The sequence below is a fragment of the Dermacentor albipictus genome, chromosome 2, assembly GCF_038994185.2.
Source record: "Dermacentor albipictus isolate Rhodes 1998 colony chromosome 2, USDA_Dalb.pri_finalv2, whole genome shotgun sequence".
Classification (NCBI taxonomy): Eukaryota; Metazoa; Arthropoda; class Arachnida; order Ixodida; family Ixodidae; genus Dermacentor; species Dermacentor albipictus.
In genome coordinates this window covers 64,920,041-64,944,215 of record NC_091822.1, presented here as the reverse complement: position 1 = coordinate 64,944,215, position 24,175 = coordinate 64,920,041, and the positions used below count along the sequence as shown (strand labels likewise).

At 46.5% G+C, this 24,175-nt stretch overlaps 1 protein-coding gene across 1 annotated transcript in view; it reads left to right on the top strand.

Annotated features, from left to right (window-relative positions):
• Positions 1-18,322, top strand: part of LOC135903273 (3-beta-hydroxysteroid sulfotransferase-like) — a 46,578-nt gene extending 28,256 nt beyond the window's left edge. Inside the window, exon 2 of the mRNA XM_065433687.2 lies at positions 17,336-18,322. Within this exon, the coding sequence (XP_065289759.1) occupies positions 17,351-18,310 (960 nt within the window). The 5' untranslated portion in view covers positions 17,336-17,350 and the 3' untranslated portion in view covers positions 18,311-18,322. The remainder of the gene's footprint in view (positions 1-17,335) is intronic.
• Positions 18,323-24,175: the final 5,853 nt, after the last annotated feature.

Here is a 24,175-nt window from a genome sequence, read left to right as displayed (position 1 = left end):
AAAACCATAAGGGATTTCTTCGAAAAAAAAGCTTCATAGCTGAAAAAAAATTTTCTCCGGGTCCTGGGATGGAACCCAGGACATTGTGCTAAAGTCAGGTTGATGAGAATTTTCCTTTTCGTGAACCCTCCTTGATTTTGCGGGCTTCCACAGAACTGATTTGCCATTAATCGGTCTTAGGAGCAGGCAAATGGTCGACGGCCCTAACTTTGACCGCCTAAATGCCTTGGGGTAGCATACAACAGTTTATTGGCTACTAGCCTGCTTCTAAGGTCACATGGAATTAAAATGAATTATATTAACTAACACATGCAGGATTGTTTTAATAACATATGCCTCCATGACTCATGCACTGCCCAAGATCATAACACGCAAAAAGCACAGTTCACATTAGTAGGCCTTGCAAAGCGTGCCAAGATGCACACCATGAAATTTATTTGAATTGTTTGAGTGCTTCCTATTATGGCCATTTAATGGGACACTAAAGGCAAATACTAAGTAGATGTTGCCTATTAAAGTAGCATTCCATAAACCTCACAGTGCTTCTTCCATGCCAAGAAGAGATAGTTTACGAGAAAATTGCATCTGAAGGGTTCGCATACCTAGAGAGCAATTCAATTCGCCTGCTCCTGAGGACAGAGTGGCGACGTTGTGCCATCACTGCCCTTCACTTCCATTGGTGAGTAAAACAGTACCCTACAGACGGTGCTACAGTTTTCTGTGCAAAATGCGTAAGCCCGGCCATGTAGCAACCGAGCCGAAACAGAACGTTGGACTCGCCGCTGCAACTGCTCTTGATCAAGTAGCACGGACTGTTCGGGAATCCCGCAACATCACATAAACATCGAATTCTCTGTAACTTGCAGTTTGTGCGAGTTTCGCGAGCCAGAAAATCCAGCTCAGCACTATGTGATAACGAAACTACTAAAACATGTAAGCGTGGGCGATGCTTTCAAGGGTAACCTCAATGGGTTCTTTTTTCTAAATATCAAATAGAACTAGACGAATAGCATTTTCTTTCATCTTATAATGCAATGCAGCAATCTTTTTATTACTAGTAGATAAGTCCTAGCGACAGAACTTTAATGAGGAGTGCCTTCATCATCGGGCTGGTACTTTAATGTGCTGGGGCAGCCTCTAATTGTGTATTGCAGTTACTTCCGTTCATCAATTACTGAAGCTCTGTTCGCAATAACAGTGATGCCTTCGACGTTCTCGAGCACTAATCTATTACTTTAGCTTGACTTAACAATTGCCTTTAGTGTCGCTTTAGACACTAGTCCCTCTGACCTGCATAGGACTTGCCACAGCAGAGAGGTATTGCGCTGATAACCCCCACAGCACAACACACAAAGTGCTTGGCATGGTTCTTTGTACATCCTTGTCTCTCAGTACTCGTGTTACAAAGACACAATTGGGCTAATCACTTCGGTGCGCGAGAAACCATTGGGGCACCATATCTACTAGTCAAGTTTTTCAATTTGTGGCTAATTCTGAGCACATATGGCACGAAGTCATATCTAGTGATATCTGTTCTTCTTATGTCCGATGGTGTGTCCTAGTGAGGAACGCTTCACCTTTCAAAGAACAGATTTGGTAACGGCATGTACAACCAATTGAGTAAGTGGGATTTCAAATGCCTGTTCATTTCATCAAATCACATCAACAGGCCACTTGCCCCAATTGGGCAAATGGCCAATAAACCATCATACCCTGTCTTAGGGCATCAAGGGGCAGCCGAAGTCAGAGCCCTTGAACAGTTGCCTGCTGATGTATTTTATGATGCCTGCAGTTAAGACGTCTGCTGCTGTGGCTGTGAGTGGTAGTGGCTTATGCCAAGGGGATGGGAGGATGAGTGCCACAGTAGCTGAATTGGTAAGGCACTACATGCCTAATGAAGGTGGTGTGGATTCAGCTCCTACCTACAGCAAACTATCTTTTCGTCCACTTTCATTTCCCTTATCCATACTATTTATAAATTCCAAAAATGCATATTTAATTTACCCTATGCTTTCTCCGAGTTCATTACCTATTTTCATCATCTGGTCAAACAATTATGGCTCAGCTCGATAAAGGCTAATTCAGCTTGGAAGATAAGAACATCCGAGGAGGCCAAAGGAAGTGACTTGGTCGGCAATTGTGGATACTGTTCAGAATCAGCTTTAAAAACATAGAAGGTTTTCAGCTAAGCGCACAGCAAAGACAGTCAACTTGTCATAAAGGTGCTTAGAGTAACTACTCACTAGTGCACTAAACATGAAAGTTTTAGCTAAGTGTGCCCAAATTGCTGACAAGAAATGCGGAAATAAGGTTACTTGTTAATCTAGTATATGCTCCTGACAGAGCACCTTGGTGGCGAGCGTCGCAACACCCGTCTCAGCAGAAACGCAACTAGCGAACAGGTGGGGGAATTAAGTCATGCGTGCCATGGCCGAATCCATTTCCCGAAAGCTGAAGAGCAGCTCGACAAGGACTTGCTAATCAAATGTAAGCGGAACAGACGCCACTAGGCCTGAGGTGTACAAATTGTACACCTCATGTACAAATATGCGCACAAATTTACCCACAGCTTCAAGAACATGCCTGCTAGATACAATGTCCCATTTTTTCCTTTATACACCTGTCAAATTAGCCCAATTGTGTTCTCGTACCTAAAGACAAGGGTGTATGAAAAATCACGCCAACCATATTGAGCATTGTGCTGTGGGTTGATCATAAGATATCTCTCAGCTGTGGCAAGTTCTACGTGGACCAAACGGCCCAATGCCTGAATGACTATTTGAGGGAGCATTCAAACAATTTAAATAAACCGGATGGTGCAGCACACATTGCAAGGCCTGCTCATATGAGCCGTGCTTTCGCACATTATGATCCTGTGCAGGAGTAGCAACAAAACATCGCATGAGCTCACGAAGGTATATTTTATCAGAGTGCACATGTTAGTAGCACTTCAATTGCCTTAATTCCCCAGAGGTGCACTTGTTTAATGGCTATTTGTAGCATTAAAAGACAAACTAGCACTGTCACAACATTCACCTCTTGCCTGTGCACAAAATTTGTACACTATGTTTCATCCTTTGAATCATTAAATCAGTTAGTAGATCGCACTTTCATGTGTCCTTCCTCTGTAAATAGATTTTCGCACACAAAAACAATGTGCAGCAGATTTCACCAATTTGCCCAAGACGAAGTCCTAGTCAGACTCAAAAATCTCCTTCAGAGATTTTCTTACTGTGATGAGAATTTCTGTCACTGAATGGCACTCTGTTCGAACAAGGCCTTCACTGATAAGATGGGAGAAAAAAAAGGTTACAGAGGCAAAAATTGTCACATTGGCACTCAGATATATTCCCTAATGTAATGCCTAAAAGATTGTTTTTTGTTGGACAAGAGGATCAGGGTAAGGCTCATGACTAATGAGCATTCTATTGCACAGATGAAGGGATTAACCAAACAAGCCTTGCGAAGTCAAGGAAGATTCATACAATGGAAACTTGGCATTTGCTTGAGAGTGGCATGCAGGGACCCGCAAACCCACACCGGTCATATTAGCGTGCATCTCACATCTATAACCTAATGCAGGTTCCTGCAATGAACCTACATCATGTTTGTAAACAAGTTGCGAGGAACATTTGCGCAAACCTGGTACCTCGCATAGCGCCATCACAAGAAGCAATACTAAATAGCAGCTTAGCAAACTAGCTGGAAGAAATTTAAGAAAATTTCTTGGTCTTCAAGACAGCCAAGCTTTAGAACAAAATTGAGCCAAAGTAGAACTATGAGCGGCTGGGCCACGTTCTGCAAGATTTGTCTTCATAGTTTACATTGGGGTTGCTCAACATGTTCCTTTAGAACTGTGGCGAGCAGGTGCTCAAGCAAGTCGCGATTTGCTAGCCGCCAAAATCCAATAAACAAGGGAACAGTATGAACATGCAAGACAAGAAACAGTACAGGTAAATGCGACATCGAGTGCCATATAAAAATTGCAACAGCTCACTTACTTAGGCAATATCTGCAACAGCAATCCTACGAAGGATGAAACTTTTTTTTTTCGCGATCGATGCACAACACTAAGCGGCAACTGCAGCAACAAGCATTTGGAAGAAGTTTAAACGTTTTTTACCATAAGAGCAAAAAGTTCTGCCAAACTGAGAGCCCACATATGCTCCATTCACATCAGTAAATTCAACAAACAAGAGCAACAGCACTGAAAAACGTAACAGGAGCTGCACAAGACCACACTACCAACCATAAACGCGCTCCAAGGCATAAAGAAACGAGCTGCTCCAGCGTTGCGCCCAAGTGTGGCTCGAGATCGCAAGCTCGAACACCATCCGGTTCTTCCAGCGCAACTAACTAGAACAACATTCTATCACACAACACAGTAAGAAACCGTAAAATTCTGTTTTAGCTAAGCTGAAAAGCTGAAGCAGCTCCAGCAGCGCGCGCAAAACTATAAACCGGAACACGCCATACTTGTTTAAACAACGTCATCATAACTGTGACGTCACTTCCGTGCGTGGCAGCAGCGTTTTAGTATGGCATTTCGCTCCTACCACGTGCGTGTCAGCAGTTTACGCCTAATTCTTTTTTCGCGAGCCGCTCCGCTGGCGCAACGGTGGAGACCGCTCCGCTCCGCTGGCCGTAAACCCGCTGGGCTAAAACTCTCTATTAGGGCAAACGCAAGCGCAAGGGGACAGGGTCTGGCCGCTTGACGGCTTGACTATGCCGGGATGAGCCACGACATGAGCAGAAGGGCATATGTGAATGGTCTCCACGGTGCAGCCACCTAGTGGCACAGAGCTTAACCATACACAGTAGCAGCAACGAAGTGTATTCTTCTTTGCTGCTGGTGTGTATTTTTCGCAGGAGTGTAATCATCAACAAGTTGTTTTTATAAATGTTTAAAATGTTTTACACTTGGTTAGAGCAATATTAGCGCTTTGTTCGACTGGTTAAGCGCTGCGCCAGCAAGTGTCTGTAGCGTGCAGACCGATCAGGCTGCTCACGTGCGTCTACGCTAAAGTTCCTTCATCAGCTTGAGTTTATGCCTCCAGTCCTTTGCCGAAATGACCAGCTTGCCTGTGGTTACCGGAATACCGGACACGTTCGGCGCTACAACAGAATGCTCGCAACGCACGCTGCTTCGATAGCTCTTGGTCGACGGCCAAGCGGCTAGCGGAGAGGTCTCGCGCGGGAGGGGGCGTTTTCCAAAACAACCGGAAGTGAACGATGCGACGTCGCATCGTGACGCTGAACTAGTGAAGGCGGAGCTTAGCGCCGCTCGCTCGGCGAGCGAGTTGAGGAGGAAAAGCATAGCTAGGGAGGAGGGTAACTTCTAATCGCTTGCAGCTCCATTAATACGTAACGCTTCACTTAAATTGTGGTGCGAATGTTCTACTTAAGCTTGTCCGAATTTGGCCGAACCGTTTCAGGGGCCCTTTAAGGACCACGCAAAGAGCGATCGAACGAAGATTGCTAGGCATAACGTTAAGAGAGAAAGAGAGTGCTTTGGATCAGAGAGCGAACGGGTATAGACGATATTCTAATTGACATTAAGAGGAAAAAATGTAGCTGGGCAGGTCATGTAATGCGCCGGTTAGATAACCCTTGGACCATTAGGGTGACAGAATGGGTACCAAGAGAAGGGAAACGCAATCGAGGACGCAAAACACTAGGTGGAGCGATGAAATTAGGAAATTCGCGGGCGCTAGTTGGAATCGGTTGGCGCCGGACAGGGCAACGTTACTAGACTAGCTTCAGTTGTAAAACTCCCCGCCCGCGCACTTACAGCCGCTGTCGCCACTTCTGTGACCACCGCCAGATGGCAACGCTGTTCCATCGGGCTCCACTGCAGACGCCTCGCCACAGCCTTGAGCTCGTGCGGACTGGCAGTTGGAGCGTCTTTCACGCTCGCTGGCGTTCCCCCTTATCCGCATTATTGATACCACGAGAAAGCGCTATCCACCTACAGCAGTAATATTTATCGCGCCAGTTCCTTAATACTGAAAGGAGGGTAAACTGCACGAAAGGAAGAAACGTATACAGCGAAGCGCAGACGCTGCGTTTCTAAATGTCGTGTGTATCTTCCTGTCGTCTTAACGTTTCGCGCAGTTCAGAGCCAAAGTGCGTGATTGTAGGATGATCTTCATCCCCTCCGAAGCTTCTCACCACTCCAAAGAAGCGCTACAAAAAGAAAGATGAGGTCGGTCTTTGTACACACAAGCCAAAAAAAATAATAATAAAAGTAGGATTTTTCATTCCGTGAAGATGCTAATCAGCGAAGCTGAAACGTGCGGCCCCTGTGTTTATCGCTGGGTTAATCCCGACAGTTCATTGAAGTCTTTCTCAGTTATGAGGTTACACACACAATCGGCTGCGACGGAGAGAACGACTTCACTGACGGTATGCCCGCAGTCCGCAGTTGTCGCTTGCGTTCGATGTCTCGAGTTTGCTCGGCGGCGTGGTTAGCAGCCTTCGCCTGCGATCTGCCGCTTGTGATTCTTCGAAATTAAATTTCTTCAAAATTAAATCTTTCCGTTACGTAAGACCATGAGTGGCTTATACTCCCTTAAGCAATGGTTCATACCCCCGTAAACGCGGTCTCCCCATTACGACGACAGAAGTGAAATTCTACTCTGGAAAGATGAACGGCCACGCAGACAGCTGCGGAAGACGACGACGAGTGCGGGCGCAGTGGCACGAGCGCGTGCCGTTCATTTCGCAGTGAGTTCCCGGTCGGCACGAGGAATCGCTCTGCTTCACGCCGAGCGAAGCGTCGCATTGCTGGGAGCACAGAAAAAGTGGTGCGCCCAACTGTCGACATCGTTCCGATAGCGGCCTATGCAGCCAGGTACGCAGCCCGTCGGCATTGTCTGCTGATATTCTTAAGAAACTCGGCGAAGGATGACACGGATGACATGCTTGCTGAAATTCGCTGTCAACAACGAACCACAGACTACACCAACGCTGCACCGCGTGCTTAGTCCGGCCCGCCCGCGTAGCCGGCTAGTGAGGAAGTGAAGCCGGGCGCGACTGCAGCGCCACGAACGCGCGGGCGGGTGGCGTTTCCGCGCAACAGCGCCGAGTTTTAAAACTCAAGCTAGTCTAGTAACGCTGGGACAGGGGTAATTGGAGATCGCAGGGAGAGGCCTTCGTCCTGCAGTGGACATAAAACAGGCGGATGATGATGATGATGATGATGATCATGATGATGGACGTGGTGCCCCCCCCCCCCCCCGAAAAAAAACCCTGGCTACGTGCCTGGATTCAGTAGTGTTTCGCCGTGCCTAACGAAAATCAATTCTTATATTGCTTTGGCGCTTCAGCAATACATGATGAGCTACTGTGCGTGTTGTACCGCAACGTAAAAACACATGACGCACTCAACTGGAACACCTCCTAAGAGAACTTTTTCTTTACTCGTGGACAGCGAATACTCGTATCAATGAGATGTTGTTTCCTACCAAGTATGCGGCTCCTACTCTTTATGGGAGATTGGCCAAGAAATTCATCGATTATTCCGATTTATAATGAATAAATTTTCGGTGATCTACAGCCTTAAATTGTAGAATGTAAAATTATCTGTTAAATTAAGATCAGTGCGGTCACAACGACTGAGTAATAAATAAATTAAAAGCACACAAAACAAAAAAGATAGAATTTAGGGGGGCATCCGGTTGGATTTCATAAGAAATTTTTTGAGAACGGAGCAAACGTCCTTGCGGCAGAATTCCAAAGTGGAGGCCCCAAACGAAAGAACAGAGAAAATAGAATTCTGGGGTGTTACATGCCGAGGCCACGATTTGATGATGAGGCACGCCATAGTGGAGGACTCCGGATCAGTTTTGACCACCTGGGAAACTTTAACATGCCCGTAATGTACGCGACGAGCGCGTTGTCGTCAAGCGTAATTTATGTGATCGAACTTAATATATGGATAATTTGAATGCCTATTGCTGGGAGGCATATATCGAATCTGTACAACTAGCGGCTCCGGTAACGTTTTCACAAACATAATCTGTGGTGTTTTAAACCTGGGTCAATGAATGCGAAATGAAAAATTCTCGATCTGAGATGAAAATTATTTGAGGACGGCCTAATTGCCATTTATATAGTCTTAAAGAAGTCTGGACGGTCAGAAGGAGAAATCGGCATAAATGTGTGGCGTTCTCGCTTCAAGGTATAATATACGTCAATGGTGACGTAATTTGGAAGTCCTAAGCACGAACGTAGAGCCTCCCGTTCTGATAAAAGTAATGGCCGAAACTTCTATTGTGGCACACCTGAAAATAAAACTGTGCCAAATTCCAATATCGGACGAACGTACATATTATATGGCATACCCGATCTTTGATTGCTGACTTTCGCGAAATGTCCATTGCACGAACTCCATTGTTGCAATATATTCAATATCCGGCCACCAGTTGAGAGATATGTTAAAGATAACTTCAAGGCACTTGACTGACTGTACTTGTGGAACATCTTCTAGATGATAGGTGAGCTGTAAAGTTTCAGTAACAGCGCAAAGACAGCAGAGGTGACAGAAGAGAGAACAGAGTGTGTTTAGCGCTCTGCTCTCTCTTTTGTCCCAATGCGTTCTGTTCTCTCTTCCGTCCCCTCTGCTGTCCTTGCGCTGTTATTCAAACTTTAAAGAGCGTTTTACCAATAAGCCAAATCCTACACCCTTCTTTATAGTTAAGCGATATGTGTACTGGGCCTTTTTACCCTGCCTGACATTTCTGCATCCGGCACTATGCTGGGATTGGCAGAAATTATGAAACCTATTTCATTTCTTGTTTCACCATTAGGTTTTTTCCAAGTCCACTTTCCATTGCTACGCTTCCTGAAGAAGCTGTTCGTTATTCACAGCTTATTTCTTTCTGCGAATTGTACCAGCTTCTCTCCTCTAGCGTTCCTAGAATCGACGCCGTATTTGTCTATTGCTAGTTTACCAGCCAGCTTTTTCCCCACTTTTGCATTGAAGTCACCCATAACTACAGTATACTTAGTTTGGACTTTTCTCATCGCTAACTCAACATCGTCATAAAACATGGGGAACAACTTCATAAAACAATGGAGGTCCTTTATAGCGGAGGACGTGGCCGTTAGTCAGCACTGTATAAGCCTCACCAGTTCTTCCAACCTAACTAAAACCAATGATATTCGAAACAATGCCTGATAGCTCTTCAAGAAGTTCTCCTAAGCTAGTCTCGATCACTCGAGAGAGTTCGTGTGTTAAAGGTTGCCTGGGCCAGTTTCTATTGGCGGCCTGTCCGGGTCCAGAGATTCTTAACACCCTCTGCTGCGCTACACGTCTTACCGCCGACTTGGTCAGGTGCTTCGCTCCTAATGGGGATTGGGGGCCATTGCTTGATCGAATGAGTCATTCGGGAGGGAGTGGCCGAATACTGCACCAGGGAGGCGAATTTCTCTTCTGGTGAAGGAGTGTCTTTTGTTGATGCTTAGTGGGTCTTCCTAAGTCTTCCTAATTGGATTAGTATAGCCGCACTGGATCTCGGGATTTTTGTCGTTGTCAGGCGCCACTCCAAGCCGGGAGATGCGCCTCACGGAATTGACCGCCTCCAGTGTACTGGAGGCGGTCAATTCGAGATTACCGCCTTCAGATCAAAAAACAAAAATCGAGGATTTCAACTTCTGGCTATGACAACCGAGCATCCCAGGTAGCTTAGTCAACTTACCCTCCAGGTTGTGACGTGCCCTCGGCGGAGAATTTCAGCCCAGGGGACCTTACATGCGTAAAAAATATACACGCAAACAACAGACAATAAAAACAATATAGAATTATTTATAAATGGTTCTAACCTCGTAGTTCCAGAGCTTCACGTACGGAGGTGACCGTGAACGTGGCTAGGTATACGAGACGTATACGAGGTTACGACGACCTCGAACAGCATCTAAAACGAGTTGGGGGCAAAAGAACGACGGACCTGGTCGTTTCTTTTACCCGAAAGGCGACGAGACAAGGGGTATATCCATGTTGTGCGGCGTCGAAGGCCGAGCCGTCGAGAATGGATAAGTAAAAACTTTCCAATTATCGTAGGGTTAGTCAGGTCTAGGATTCACCTCAATTTGAAGAGAGAAAGAATAAAACTGGTCAGGAAGACACAGACCAACCTAGACGCAGTAAGTGTAAAAGCAGACCAATAGCGAACAAATATGCAGCCTTAGAACAGAGAGATAAAGATGGCATAGAGGTAAAAAATGAAACCGTAAATAGGCTGGTTTCAAAGACCTACAAGCTGGCACTGGGGCTTCCACCGACGACGTCGACGGAGAAGCTACTCCGCCTGGGCATCCACAATACTTAGGAGGGACTAGTAGAGGCCCACAAGACGAGCCAGATAGAGCGACTCAGGTTCACCACCACGGGTAGGGACACGCTAATAAGACTGGGCTATCCGGTCGCATATGAGTCCACAAAACAGCGGGTTCCTCTACCCCTGAGGGAGAAGATCACGGTGGCCAGCATACCGATAAACATGCACCCTGAATACCACAGAGAAAGGAGGCGAGCGAGAGTGAAAGCTCTACGTAAGGCCTACGAAGGACCAAAACAAGGAGAAGTCTGATACACCGATGCGGCAAAGTACAAGAACTGAGCGGCCCACGCTATCAGCGTGATCAACGGCCAAGGACAAGAGGTAGCGCCTTGGTAAGCACTCCAGACATCGACTGCGCGGAAGAAACGGCGATAGCCCTGGCGGCCACTACGGGCCAGCGAGAGGAAGATCTAATCACAATCGTCACCGACTCACAAACGGCATGTAGAAATTACCAAAAGGGCCGCATTTCCAAACAAGCCCTGAGCATCCTCGAAAAACGAGACAATTTTCCAGAAGTGTGCATTGTCTGGGCCCCGGGACACGAGTCCCTGGTGGGTAATGTAGCGGCTAATGTCACTGCCCGAGATCACATTCTCCGGGCTATCCCACCAGGTTCACGAGCACCGATAGACCAAGATAGCGTCTCGAAAAGATACACCGATATCCTGAGCCACTACAGACTGGGTAGAAAGATCTATCCACCCCCGCATCCCCAGCTGACAAGAGAAGAGGTGGTGATCTTCCGAAGGCTACAGACCGGCAGGTTCCCGCACGGCACCCTGCTACACGCCATGTATCCTACGCGCTATACTCACAAATGCGCCTTCTGCTCTACGCCCAATACCCTCTACCACATGGTATGGGAATGTCAACAAAACCCATCGACACCGCCCATCACCGGACCAACCGTCGAGCAGTGGGAGGCACAGCAGACAAGCTCGACCCCCTGAAGACCAGCATCGCCTGGTGAGCAGGGCCAAGCTATCAGCTCAGGCCCACGGCATCCTGGACTAGGGACGCCGCCCATCTCGGATGATTTTACCGTCGGCTCATTTCAACCAATAAAGTTTATTCCTCCTCATCCTCTGAAGGAGCAATATAATTGGCAGGTAAGGCGCCAAAGTGACCAGTAGGTGAGCCCTCCCAAGTAACAAAGGACCTAATAAAGTAACGACAAAGAATGATTGGTGTGTTCATATAGCAGGTACCGGAACCTTGGATGAACGCTAACATAATCCTAATCCATAAGAAAAGAGACGCCAAAGACTTGAAAAATTATAGACCAATCATCTTACTGTCAGTTGCCTACAAACTATTTACTAAGGTAATCGCAAATAGAATCAGGAACACCTTAGACTTCTGTCAAGCAAAGGACCAGGCAGTATTCCGTAAAGGCTACTCAACAATAGACCATATTCACGCTATCAATCAGGTGATAGAGAAATGTGCGGAATATAACCAACCCTTATATATAGCTTTCATTGATTACACGAAATCGTTTGATTCTGTCGAAACCTCAGCAGTCATGGAGGCCTTATGGAATGTGGGTGTAGATGAGCCGTATGTAAAAATACTGAAAAATATTATAGCGGCTCCACAGCCACCGTAGTCCTCCATAAAGAAAGCAACAAAATCCCAAAAAAGAAAGGCGTCAGGCAGGGAGATACGATTTCTCCAATGCTATTCACAGGCTGTTTACAGGAGGTATTCAGAGACCTGGATTGGGAAGAATTGGGGATAAATGTTAATGGTGAATACCTTAGTAACTTGCCATTCGCTGATGATATTGCCTTGCTTAGTAATTCAGGGGACCAATCGCAATGCATGCTCACTGACCTGGAGAGGCAAAGCAGAAAAGTGGGTCTAAAAATTATCTACAGAAAACTAAAGTAATGTTTAACAGTCTCGCAATAGAACAGCAATTTACAATAGGTAGCGAGGCACTGGAGTGGCATCAGGTTACAGCAGATTTGTTGAAGGATGGTGGGCAGATAACAGCTTTGGTAATAGCTGTGGGGTAAGAGCTGTGTCTTACCAGTACTCATGTAGGGGGCAGAAACCTGGAGGCTTACGAAAAGGGTTCTACTTAAATTGAGGACGACGCAATGAGCTATGGAAAGGAGAATGATGGGTGTAACGTTAAGGGATAAAAGAGCAGATTGGGTGAGGGAACAAACGCGAGTTAATGACATCTTAGTTGAAATCAAGAAAAATAAATGGGCATGGGCAGGACATGTAATGACGAGGGAAGATCACCGATGGTCATTAGGGTTACGGACTGGATTCCAAGGGAAGGGAAGCGTAGCAGGGGGTGGCAGAAAGTTATGTGGGCGGATGAGATTAAGAAGTTTGCAGGGACAACATGGCCACAATTAGTACATGACCGGGGTTGTTGGAGAAGTATGGGAGAGGCCTTTGCCCTGCAGTGGGCGTTACCAGGCTGATGATGATGATGATGACGATGATGATGATGATGAAAGAATGAAAGTGTCCAACTCAAGTGATCAGGCAGAATTCGCAGAACTGTGAAAACCTATGAACGAGGAAAAAATAAGGGATGTCCTATATTATAACGTGATAAAGACTGAGGAAGCTATAAAAAATGGAGGCAGCACGAAATCGGTCACAACGAAACACGGCATAGGCAAACCAAGATGCTTGCACTGAAAGAAAAGCTGTAAAATCATCAGCAATCTCGGGCCTTACAAGCCATGAAACGACGAAAAGCGGCCGGGAACATGGAATAACAGCCGATTTAGTCAAAGATGGAGGGGACATAATACTTGGAAAACTGTCGGCTCGCTATACGAAATGTCTATTGACTGCAACTGTTTCAGAAAACTGGAACATTGCAATCATTACACTAATCAACTAAAAGGGAGACGTTAAAGAATTGAAAATTTATAGGCCCATTAGCTTGCTTCCAGTATTATATAAAATATTATCCAAGATAATCTCCAACAGAATAAGGACAACACTAGACTTTAGTCAACCAAGGGAACAGGCTGGTTTCAGAAAGGGCCGGTTTCAGATAACATGGATCACATCCAAGTAATCAATCAGGTAAGCAAGAAATCTGGAGAGTATAATCAGCCTCTCTATAAGGCTCTCATAAATTACGAAAAGGCATTTGACCCAGTAGAGATACGAGCACTCATAGAGGCATTACGTAATCAATGTGTACAGGAGGCTTACGTAAACATCTTGGAAAATAGCTGCTTCTACAGCTACCGTAATTATTCACAAGCAGAACATACCTATAAAGAAAGGGGTCAGTCAAGGAGACACAATCTCTCCTATGCTATTGACTGCATGCTTTGAAAAAATATTCAAGCTATTAAACTGAGAAGGCCTAGGAGTAAGGAGCAACAGCAAATATCGCAGCAACCTATGGTTCGCAGATGGCGTTGTCCTGCCCAGCAACACTGGGGACGAGTTACAACAAATGATTGAGGACTCTAACCGAGAGAGTGTAAGAGTGGGGTTGAACATTAATATGCATAATGATCAACAGCCTGGCATGGGACAAGCGCTCAGTATTGCTCGTCAGCATCTAGAGTCTATGAAGGAATACCTTCATTTAGGTCAATTGATCACAGGGGACCAAGATCATGAAAAGGAAATTTGCAGAAGAAAAAAAATGGGTTGAAGCGCATACGGGAGTCATTATCAGCTCATGACTGGAAGCATACCATTATCACTAAAAAGAAAGGCGTAAAATCAGTGCATTCGACCGGTGCTCAGATGTGGGGCAGAAACTTGGAGACTGAGAAAGAATGTAGAGAATAAGTTAAGGACCGTGCAAAGAGCAATGTAACGATAAATGTTAGGCGTAACATTAAGAGAAAGGAAGAGAACGAATGGTGTGGATGAGAGAGCAAACAGGGATAGCCGATGTTCTAATTGACATTAAGAGGAGAAATGGAGCCGGGCAGGTCATGTAATGTGTAGATTAAATGACCGGTGGACCATTAGAGAGACAGAAATGGTGCCAAGAGATGGAAAACGCAGCAGAGGACGGCAGCAGGCTTGGTGGGGAATGAAATTGAGAAATTCGCAAGCGCAGGTTGGAATCGGTTGACGCAGGACAGGGGTGATTGCATATCACAGTGAAAGGCCTTCGTACTGCAGTGAACATATTAGGCTGCTTCTTATAATGATGTACTTTGCCTTTAATGGGGAAAACACCACACTTTGTGAGCCATCCAGCCAGTCTGTCAATTCCCCTAGATACGACAGGAAATTTTGGTTAAGGAATTACACAACACTACCCAGAGAAAATAAAAGCAATGTCGTCAGCATAAACGTATGTATGCCATGTGGGTGAAAGGGGATTCTGTTTAGTAAACTATTAAACAACATCGGTGAAAGCACCGATCCCACAGGCACACCTCGTGTTCGCGTGGGTTTACGAGAAGAAAAGCCACTTGGAAGACAATATAATTTGCTCTCTCTTCAAAATTCATTCACCCATGCTAAAGTATAAACTAGGAAGGCGTGGCCCTGTAAGCGAGTCATTAAAACTGCATGTTGAATACTGTCATAGGCTTCAGATTTACCTAAGGTAACTAGAGCAGCATATTGGTGTTTGTTGTGTGGTCTATGTGCGCTGGCCAAATTGAATCGCCAGATCTAAATACAACTTGACAGGGACTCAACAACTCATTTTCATTAATAAACTATATTATATGCCCATGAAACACTCTTTCAGTAAGTATCACTATATTTGATCTCAACGCAATTGGCCTTGCGATTTCGGCCGCATACCATGCCACTTGCCTTTTAAGCAACAAAATTATTTTGGCGACCTTCTATTCATGTGGAATCCATGCATTTTTCTTCCTTGTGATTTTCTTTTTCTTTATCCCAAATGAACGCCGTGATTACGTTTCCACGTTAGTGATTTTTATGTGTTTTCGTAGCAAATTAGCCTTCCAGCATGTGTATAGTGTACAATGTACATGATACGTACAAGTTTGCAACTTTATGAGACCCTTAATATATGCCAATATATGCCTTGATAAATATTTTGAACGTTTCATTATTTATATATTGTAGTATTGTTCACTGTGTTTTGTTTGCGTCTATTGTTCTAACCTACTATTCGGAGATAGACGTCCTTTAAGGAGAACCTAAAAAGAAAAACTATTGCAGCTGTATAAGTAAATTACCCTTCTGCAACACCGCATAAAACTATTCTTTACGCCGCATCATGCTTGGTGAGCTCGAAACAGCACAAGACAGGGGCCCTATAACGTAAAACTATTCCAATATGTTTCTATTCCAATTTCCTGACGTCAAATTTGCGTAACCACCGACGCAAGCACCGGGCGGTCACCCACAGGGTTGTCTGAACAGACCAATCAAGCAATCTCCTCCTTCATAGGAGGTCACTTTTGTTTGCTTGAAAAACGAATAACATTGCCTACACTGAGCGGCTTGTCGTACCTAATTGGCTGACTTTAGGCGAGGAGAACGCTCAAGTGGAGTGGGATTCACTGGGGCAGAGCCAGTGCACTGAAAACCGATAAACGGATGAAGAGGGTGGTGCCGGCGCATGCGATTGGTCGGCTTTCCCTTACTTAGCTTGTGGTGGCTGGTCGAAAATCGCGGCGGCATGCAAGGGAAGCTTAAGAATGACGCTAAAACTGACCCTCAGCAAAGAATATTTGGCAGAATGAGGTAGTAAACGTGCCGAAAGTGCTTGAAAACGTTACACGGTCATGCAAGAAGTTTTATTATACGCAAATACACCCATTCTCTCCGGCAGGTGCGAGTAGCCAGCGTCTCAGCGATCACGGCAGCCATCTTTTATTCCTTTCGGAACGGGGCAGCCTGTGGCCATTACGAAAAAAATTCAGTTTTGTTCGGCATATTAATGCATCTTTATCGCGTGCACGTCACTTTGACGCGGTGAGTTCGCGCGGTTTTGTGACGTCGCGTGACAGGCAGGTGAAGTGGGTGCAGCCCGAAAACTTTTTGCCAATAGCCGAGGGCTAATGGCGAAAAGGGGTCGAATCAGAAATAACTGTTTTTCTTTTTTCTGTCAAATCATGCGTAATCAGTGTGTACACAGCATATAAGATGCGCAGGTATTGCGGTTTTCGTAACGTCGCGTGACAGACAGGTGAAGTGGGGGGTGGTCGAAAAAAGTTTTTGACCAACCGCGAAGGGCTGATAGCAGAATTGGAATAGAAAAGTTTGGAATAGTTTTACGTTATAGCGCCTAGATTAGCAATGAAGCAATGCTAGGATACAATGTATCACCACCCCCGAAACGCGTTTTCCTTGAGGCGTCTACTACAGCAGCAGGGGTCCTATCTCGAGCTACCCTCTGGACACACTCCGCCGTTTAGCGGCGTTGGAAAAAAGTTCGAGCGTGCCTTCCGAGATGCGTCGTTGTTCCCTCGCTGGCCGCGTACTTCGTGACCGAATTTGGCGTGAAAGCGGTTTATTGAAGAGTGGCACATACTCGCATCATTCCTAGCGCAACTCGCTAAAGCATTGGAGTGAAAGACGTTCACTAACAAGTGGCAGATACCAAATGCATTCAGGGTGCAGCTCGCTACTGCGTTGGCCTCCTTTGCTTATGGTCACCCGTGTGACGTTAGTTCATTTCTGGCCCGCGCAGGAGAAACTCTACAAGCTTCATTCTTTATTGATGGTCTCGGAAAAAGCAGCTACATAAGCATATGGTGGCGTATGCAACACTGCTTGAAGTAGCCCCAGGGTGATAATTTCATTGCAAAGTCCTTGAAATTTGTAAATTTGTGTGGCGTACCAGCGCTGTGCTACAATCATGAAGTTCGAGTAAGGGAATTTTGTCCCTCGTTTCTTTCTACCAAAAAATCAACGTACTGCCGCGAAATTGCGGAAAATCAAGCTTTGAAATAGTAGTCATCAATCTAGCAAGATTCAGTGTTTCTCTTTAGTGCCCGTTAAAAAATTATATTGACCAGACATTGATAACGCTCTACTGCGACTTTCAGAGGCACCTGCCGACGATGCAACGGCCAAGGCTACCCTACCAAATAATCGACGGAGTTCCAAGATGTGTTAGCATCAATCCAGATAGGCTAAGAGAAAATCTCAAGTTTAGAGCGCTGAACGGAGACGTCGTACAAGCAACGTTCCCGAAGAGTGGAACACATTGGTTGATGTACATAACGCACCTCATACTCAGGGAGGGACAACCGATTACCTCGTACGAGGAGTTCACCAAAGAATGGCGCTTCCTGGAGTACATAGACGTCAAGGACTGGACCTCGTCTCTGCCACTGAGAACCTTCGCTACACACCTGCCATTGGACAAGCGTACAATGACTGGAGAAGGCAAGTACGTCTACCTCGCCCGAAATCCATGGGATGTCTGCGTCTCCTTCTACAACATGGCGACCAACATTAGCTCCTTGGAATTCCAAGACGGAACGTTTGAAGATCTTGTCGATGCTTTTGTAAGTGGCAACTTTGGCTACGGAGAGTATTTCGAGCACGTAGCCGCAGCATACGCTCTCAGGGAACAGCCGAACGTGTTCTTCACGACATACGAGGAACTCAAAAAGAACACGCGTGAGGTCGTGCTGAGGCTGGCGTATTTCCTGGGAGAGAAGTATGGCCTGGCTCTGGAAAAGGACGAAGTGTCGCTCCAAAAAATGCTGGAAAGATCGCAGCCCGATTATATGCGGGCCGTAGTGGTGCTCGACTTGAGCGGTAACGGTAACCCCCAGTGGGAAGAGGTGCTTTCGGGGAAGAAGATCACCTGCAAAGAAGGCTATGAAGGAGACGAGAACAAGTACTCGTTCGTCAGGAGTGGCAAAGTAGGAGGCTGGAAGGATTACTTCACGCCCGATCTGCTCCGGAGGATGGAAAATCGGATTCTGGAGGCTGAAAAGGAGTCCTGCTTCATGGACCTATGGAAGGACATTCGAGTTGAAGCAATAAGAACCATGCAGAATTCCGAATAAATGCGTGTACTCTCATTCTTCCGCTCTTACCATGGTTTTTGTTTCTACATACTCTCGCATGGCAGAATTCTTTTGCTAAAAGGGGCAACCGGCTCCTAAGTTTTATGAATGGAATAAACTTGATAGTAGACGACCAGGCTTCTGTTGCCCTAGGTAAGTGGCCTTTTTATTCCAGGATATCATGGCCTTATGTGGCAGTCTGCAGGCCCTCTCCAGCAGCTGAAGCAGGTCCTGAGGGTTCTGGCAAGTCAGCAGAGCCTCCCACTAGACTTTTGGTGGTTGCTGTAGTTGTAGCGTCTTCGGGTTGTTTGCGCATCCACATGGCATGCATTAAAGGGAAAATAAAGAAATATAGTTACAATCGTAATTAGAGATGCATTCGCGCAATAGTTATCGCAATATTATGCGCCGGAACTTTCACACATATGCTTGCAGTATCGATTGTAGTGAACTGTCGTAGAGAGAGAATGGTAAAAGAAAACAAGATACGGTTAATTTACCAGTACGTCAGAAAAAGGAAGAAACTGAGATATCCTAGAGAGCGATCCCAATTTCGAGAATAAATCCATTCCCTGTTGCTTTGTAAATGTGGCACTTCCCAATAACGATTGATGACAACGAAAACCCCTAATACTGTCGCACCTACACCCTCAGGAAAATGAGCTAACTGTTGGGCAGTCTTCATAAGTGTAATGAAACAAATAGTTTTAAATGTATATTAAAAATAACAAGAAACAACTGAAAGACAAGCAGAGAAGTCTCATATTCTGGAACAGTAATTATTAATCAACAGTAAGGAAAAGTGAAAAGCAAGCACGCGCAACGAAATAAATGCAGAATAAGATTAGCAAAGAAATCAATGTGATACGTAAATGAACTTTACCGTGGCAATGCCTATATCTATGGGCAAGTCTCCCAGTACATAAGCGACGAAAGACAGCAAAGCTGGAAAGTCTAATGGTAAATCGAGCTGCCTCAGTGCATCTGTTTCTCAGTGAAGAGAAGCTGCGATAATACAGTGCGTAATTATCTAGTCATTCTAAGTCGCTGTGGAAGTGGCATATTGTAGAAGTGCCATGCAAAGTAGTGGCGCGTATGAACTTGAGGGTGGAACTCGACATAACGGTTTCGTCATTGCAACTCCCTGCTTGCATCACAAAATTTTCAGCACCCCGGCGGTGAAGTGGAGCAAACAGGGCTTTTTGGCTTTCTCCTAACCCTTGTTCTACCTTTCGCTTGCAGCGGGTTTCTTTTAAACTATTTCTTCTCGATGCAGGCTTACTATGACCGCCACGGCTCAATGGACTCTTTAATTTCCCAGACAACTCGAACGCTTGACGAAAGAACGAAATATTTAGGCACTCATGCCACGCTCAGCGTGGTTCGAGTTGCTACTGATGCGGGATTTCATGAAGATGAATAGTGGAGCATCAACAGGTTGTTCCAGTCGCCACTGCAATCCAGCCAAGCGAGGTCCTCGGCAGTTGACATGCCTGAGTATTCGACAGCACGCTCGTGTCCTCGGCCTGCTGTCGCGCTACCGAACCGCTCAGGACACTGGCGTTCCTGGGCCGTGCTAGGGTCTGCAGCTTGCAACACCATTACCGATGTTGACGACGCATTTGCTGCTGTGCACGGCCTGTTATTCTGCTACCCGAATTACTCGGACTGGTGACGAGCCTGCTGGCAGCCATGAGGAGGTTCTGTTGCTGACCGCACACTGAAATGTTGGCGCACCTTTTGCTGACTACGAACGACCCCTACCGGGGTTGCATGGACTACAGCGTAGAAGCATCATTGTCGTCGTCCCGCGACTGCGACAAAGACTGAACTTAGGCCAGCGGTGCAGACCAGCACAAAAGGCCCAACCGCTGACACGCGTCAGCAAGCTTCGGCACGCGCGCGCCACTGCGTCAAAAGCGTCTGCTGGGACCAAGGTGAAGCTTGCCGACGCGCAGAGATTTCGTCGACTGCCGATGCTTGATGTTCAGCAACGCGCGGCGACGCTTCGAGAGGCTGCGATGCCTCCCTGGCGTCTACTAATCGGAGGCTGAGAGGCCTCCGGCTGCTAGGCCTATTAAGGTCGCCGATGCGAAGACGCCCACACCAACAATCCTCCGAGTTCTTTCAACACACGAAGCGTGTGACGGTGTTCCTGAAAGACTTTTGTGATATTAGGCTGGCAACAACACGACCGACGACTATGGCTGTGGCTGGGCAACGTGAATCTGAACCGATTTTGAACGACGCCGACAAATCCAACATGCCCACTGGGCTCCGCTAGTCTGAGGGCGATCGTCTTGTAAAACATCCAATCGAATCACGATTTCCGCAATATCTGTGCTTGGTGTATGTGTAATTTGTTGCGCTCGAAACCAATGGAAACATGATTGGGAACTCCGAAGTCTGAATAATCAGCACTCGCCTACCGCTGATGTTGTTTACGTTGCGCGTAGGCCTAGCGCGTCCATCGAGTTCGTAACTGGCCAGTGAACGAGCCCAACTGAGAAACTCTCTCGAAAAAAATAAATGTTCAGATGCGTCTGGCGCTGCAGTGATTTAAAATATGGCACTCCTGACTTAGTGTGATGTGTGATGTGGTGAATGAGCCGTGTGGAACTTCAGGTGGTGAACCACGCTGTGTTTCGTGTGGCCTCAAGAGACTAAAGTTTAACGGGCGAGCTCTGCGCTGCTCAGAATGCCAGCAGGGGCGTAACCAAGGGAGGGGGGAGGCTTATAGGGCTTCAGCCCCCCGTCCCGAAATTTTTCCGTGCTGTGTATGCGCCGCCGGCCAAAACAACCCCCGGCGCCGGAAATCATGCTCGAGTTTGTCTAGAACGTCCTCTTCACGCTCGAAAAAACATTTTAGCACGAACATTGCGAAATTGGGCTGGATTTCGCGGCAACGCCCATGCACCGGGAGTCACATATCCTAACGTAAGGAGCTCCATCCGAGCAGAGAGTTTCAAAGGCGTGGCGGGCGGGCTCATCGCGGCATCTCGCTGAGGCCGCGGAATCGGGAGCGCTTGGATTTTAATTCTGACACTTTATGGGTATAAAGTTCTAAAACATTTTATGTGAAAGGTGCATTGACATTTCCAAAGTCGTGCTTTAGATTTTCAACTCCGGAACTTTGTAGGCTTAATGTCGTTATAAACATTTGACGCCAAAGGTTCATTGACTTATCTAAAGTCTTGGATCGGAACATACAGAGACAAGCCAAATCAACACACTATCAGACAAGTTGACAAAACACGCAGCGAGATACGATGAGGCGAATCATTGAGTTGGTTCATTCGTGCCATCATGTCACGTAAAAAAATATCAACATTTCTTTTTTTTCACCTACGCCAAAGCATCCATGTCGAGACACTAAAGCCAGCCAGGGTAAGTGCATTCTTATTTATTTCTTCTACATTGACTTTTGTTTGTGAGGACACATCGAGCCTCTTAAATTTTTTTATTGTCGCTACCCTACCCGCGGGCTGCCAGAGCCAGCCAGAGCGCATACATTTTTCTTGTGTTGCCCCGAAACCAACGCGCGGCTTACGCGTGTTGCGTGCGCGTGTGGTTTTCTCTGGCTGAGTGAATTTTCGCCTGGCAGAGTTTTGGACGCCTTCTGGCTAGCGGACGAGAAAAAGTAACAATGGTCGCTCACCGCCATCCCTGTGAAGAATTCATTCGGTCGTCACATTAGGTGCCCAAAGTAGGCATTGGATTGTGGCCAACATACTCTGCTTCGCGTTTTTTTTTTCATTTCGGTGCCCCCGCCTCACAAAAGGAAAACAAATCAGATGCATTGTTGCTGCGCAGCGAATTGCCGCATGGTGGCAGTTTGTTAGTCCTTTTGCGGAAAGTAATCGGCCACGGCACGCTTCGGTTCCCGGATACTATTGTTATGTTATTGTGACACAAATTATATGAAGACTCCAGGCGCTTTCCTGCGGTCACCGTCACCCTCAGGTTTCGTATGAAGTCTCAGGGCAACGTCGTGAACGCGCGCCTCATGCTGTACGTGCGAGTGAAAGAGTAGGGGTGATGGAATGGGTGAGCCGACGATGGTGGCTCAGTCTTGCGTGCGCAAAGGAGAAAAGCGGGGAGCAAGCGTGCCGCCTTCCGTCGCACACGATACACCGAATGGAGTGGATGGGATGGGGGCAGGATCTAGGATTCTGTGAATCTGCGATTGCGCTACATGTTTATTTACCTTGTTTGACTCATTATATACAGTTACTTTATCTTAGATACGTAGATTTTTTGGAGACTTATACGTATATTTAAATATCTTGTTGCGAGGGTTTGCGTATATATGCAGTGAACGTTCTTTCCTGTGACACGTTTTTGCCCTTTATCAAGCATTTGTATATTCCATTGCATCTTCGCATTTCTAATGAACGAGGGCGAGTTAAATGAAAGTGAGCCTACCCACACCACGCAATAATGGTTCGGTTCATTATCTGCGAGGCATGCACGTAGCACACAGGCATCTTTCTTTTACAAAAGTGACACACAGATGTGAGGCTAAATGTTCTTTATTGCTCTCATACACTGGATTGAACATGGTTGCGTGACGTAATGGACACTTCAGAAGTTGAGCAGCGGGGTGCCGTGAATGTTTTGACAGCTGAAGTTGTTTCCCAAAAGGAAATTATTCGCCGTATGGCTGCTGTGTACGTTGAACATTGCATTTCATTGGCCACTGTGAAGCATTGGAGCAAACGGTTGAAGAAGGACGTGAAAGTTGCAAAGACGATCCAAGACCGGGCCAGAGCCATCATGCAATCACCCCCAACACAGGTGCAAAAGTTGATGAGCTGAAGAGACAAGAACGGAGGATAAACATCGATGAACTGGCAGAGCGTGTGAACATCAGTCGCAGTTCGGTTCAGACCATAATTCATGAACATCTCGGCCATCGGCTCTTGTGTGCGCAATAGATACCCAAGATCTTGAACCACCGCCAGAAGAAGGTTCTGCGCTGCCTTGACTCATCTGATTCGGTATCAAAATGAGGGTGACGACTTCTTGTCTGCAATTCTGATCGGGGACGAACCATGGTGCCACTACTACGAGCCTGAAACACGGCGGCAAAGCTTACAGTGGAAACATTCGAATTCACCGCCCCCAAAGAAAGCAAAGGCCGTCATTTCCGTGGGAAAGGTGTTGTTTACTACTTTTTTCGATACTCAGGAGCCATTACTGATAGAATTTTCTAAAGCCGGAGAGACTATCAATCGTTTCCGATATTGTCAAACGCCAGATCGGCTGCGTGTCGTAATCAAGAACAAACGACCTGGAAAATTGACGAATGGGGTCATCTTGTTCCACGACCTGGCTATGGTATTGGGTGGCAGAGCACGAGGTCGCGGAATCGAATCCCGGCCACGGCGGCCGCATTTCGATAGGGGCGAAATGCGAAAACACCCGTGTACTTAGATTTAGGTGCACGTTACAGAACCCCAGGTGGTCGGAGAGAGAGAGAGAGAGAAACTTTATTGTGATTCTAAAGATTTGAAGGAGGGGTGGTCGGAGCCTCTCAGTCCAGGGCCCCACTGGCCTCTGCCGCCTGCCTGACCTGGCTAATTAAGGACTTTTGTCCTGCCAGATCGGAGCGGGCGAGCTGTGCCTCCCACTGCTCCATTGTCCTACTGGTGTTTGGCCTATGAGGGTGCTTAGTGCACTCCCAGGTTATGTGCATTAAGGTAGGTATGCCACCGCACCAAGGACAGTTGGCCCTATAACGAGTGGGATACATGGCGTTTAGCAATTTTAAATGGGGGAACACCCCGGTCTGTATTTTACGCCAATCGGCGGCCTCTTCCCCGTTAAGTTGTGGGTGAGGCGGCGGGTATTTTCTTCGGACTC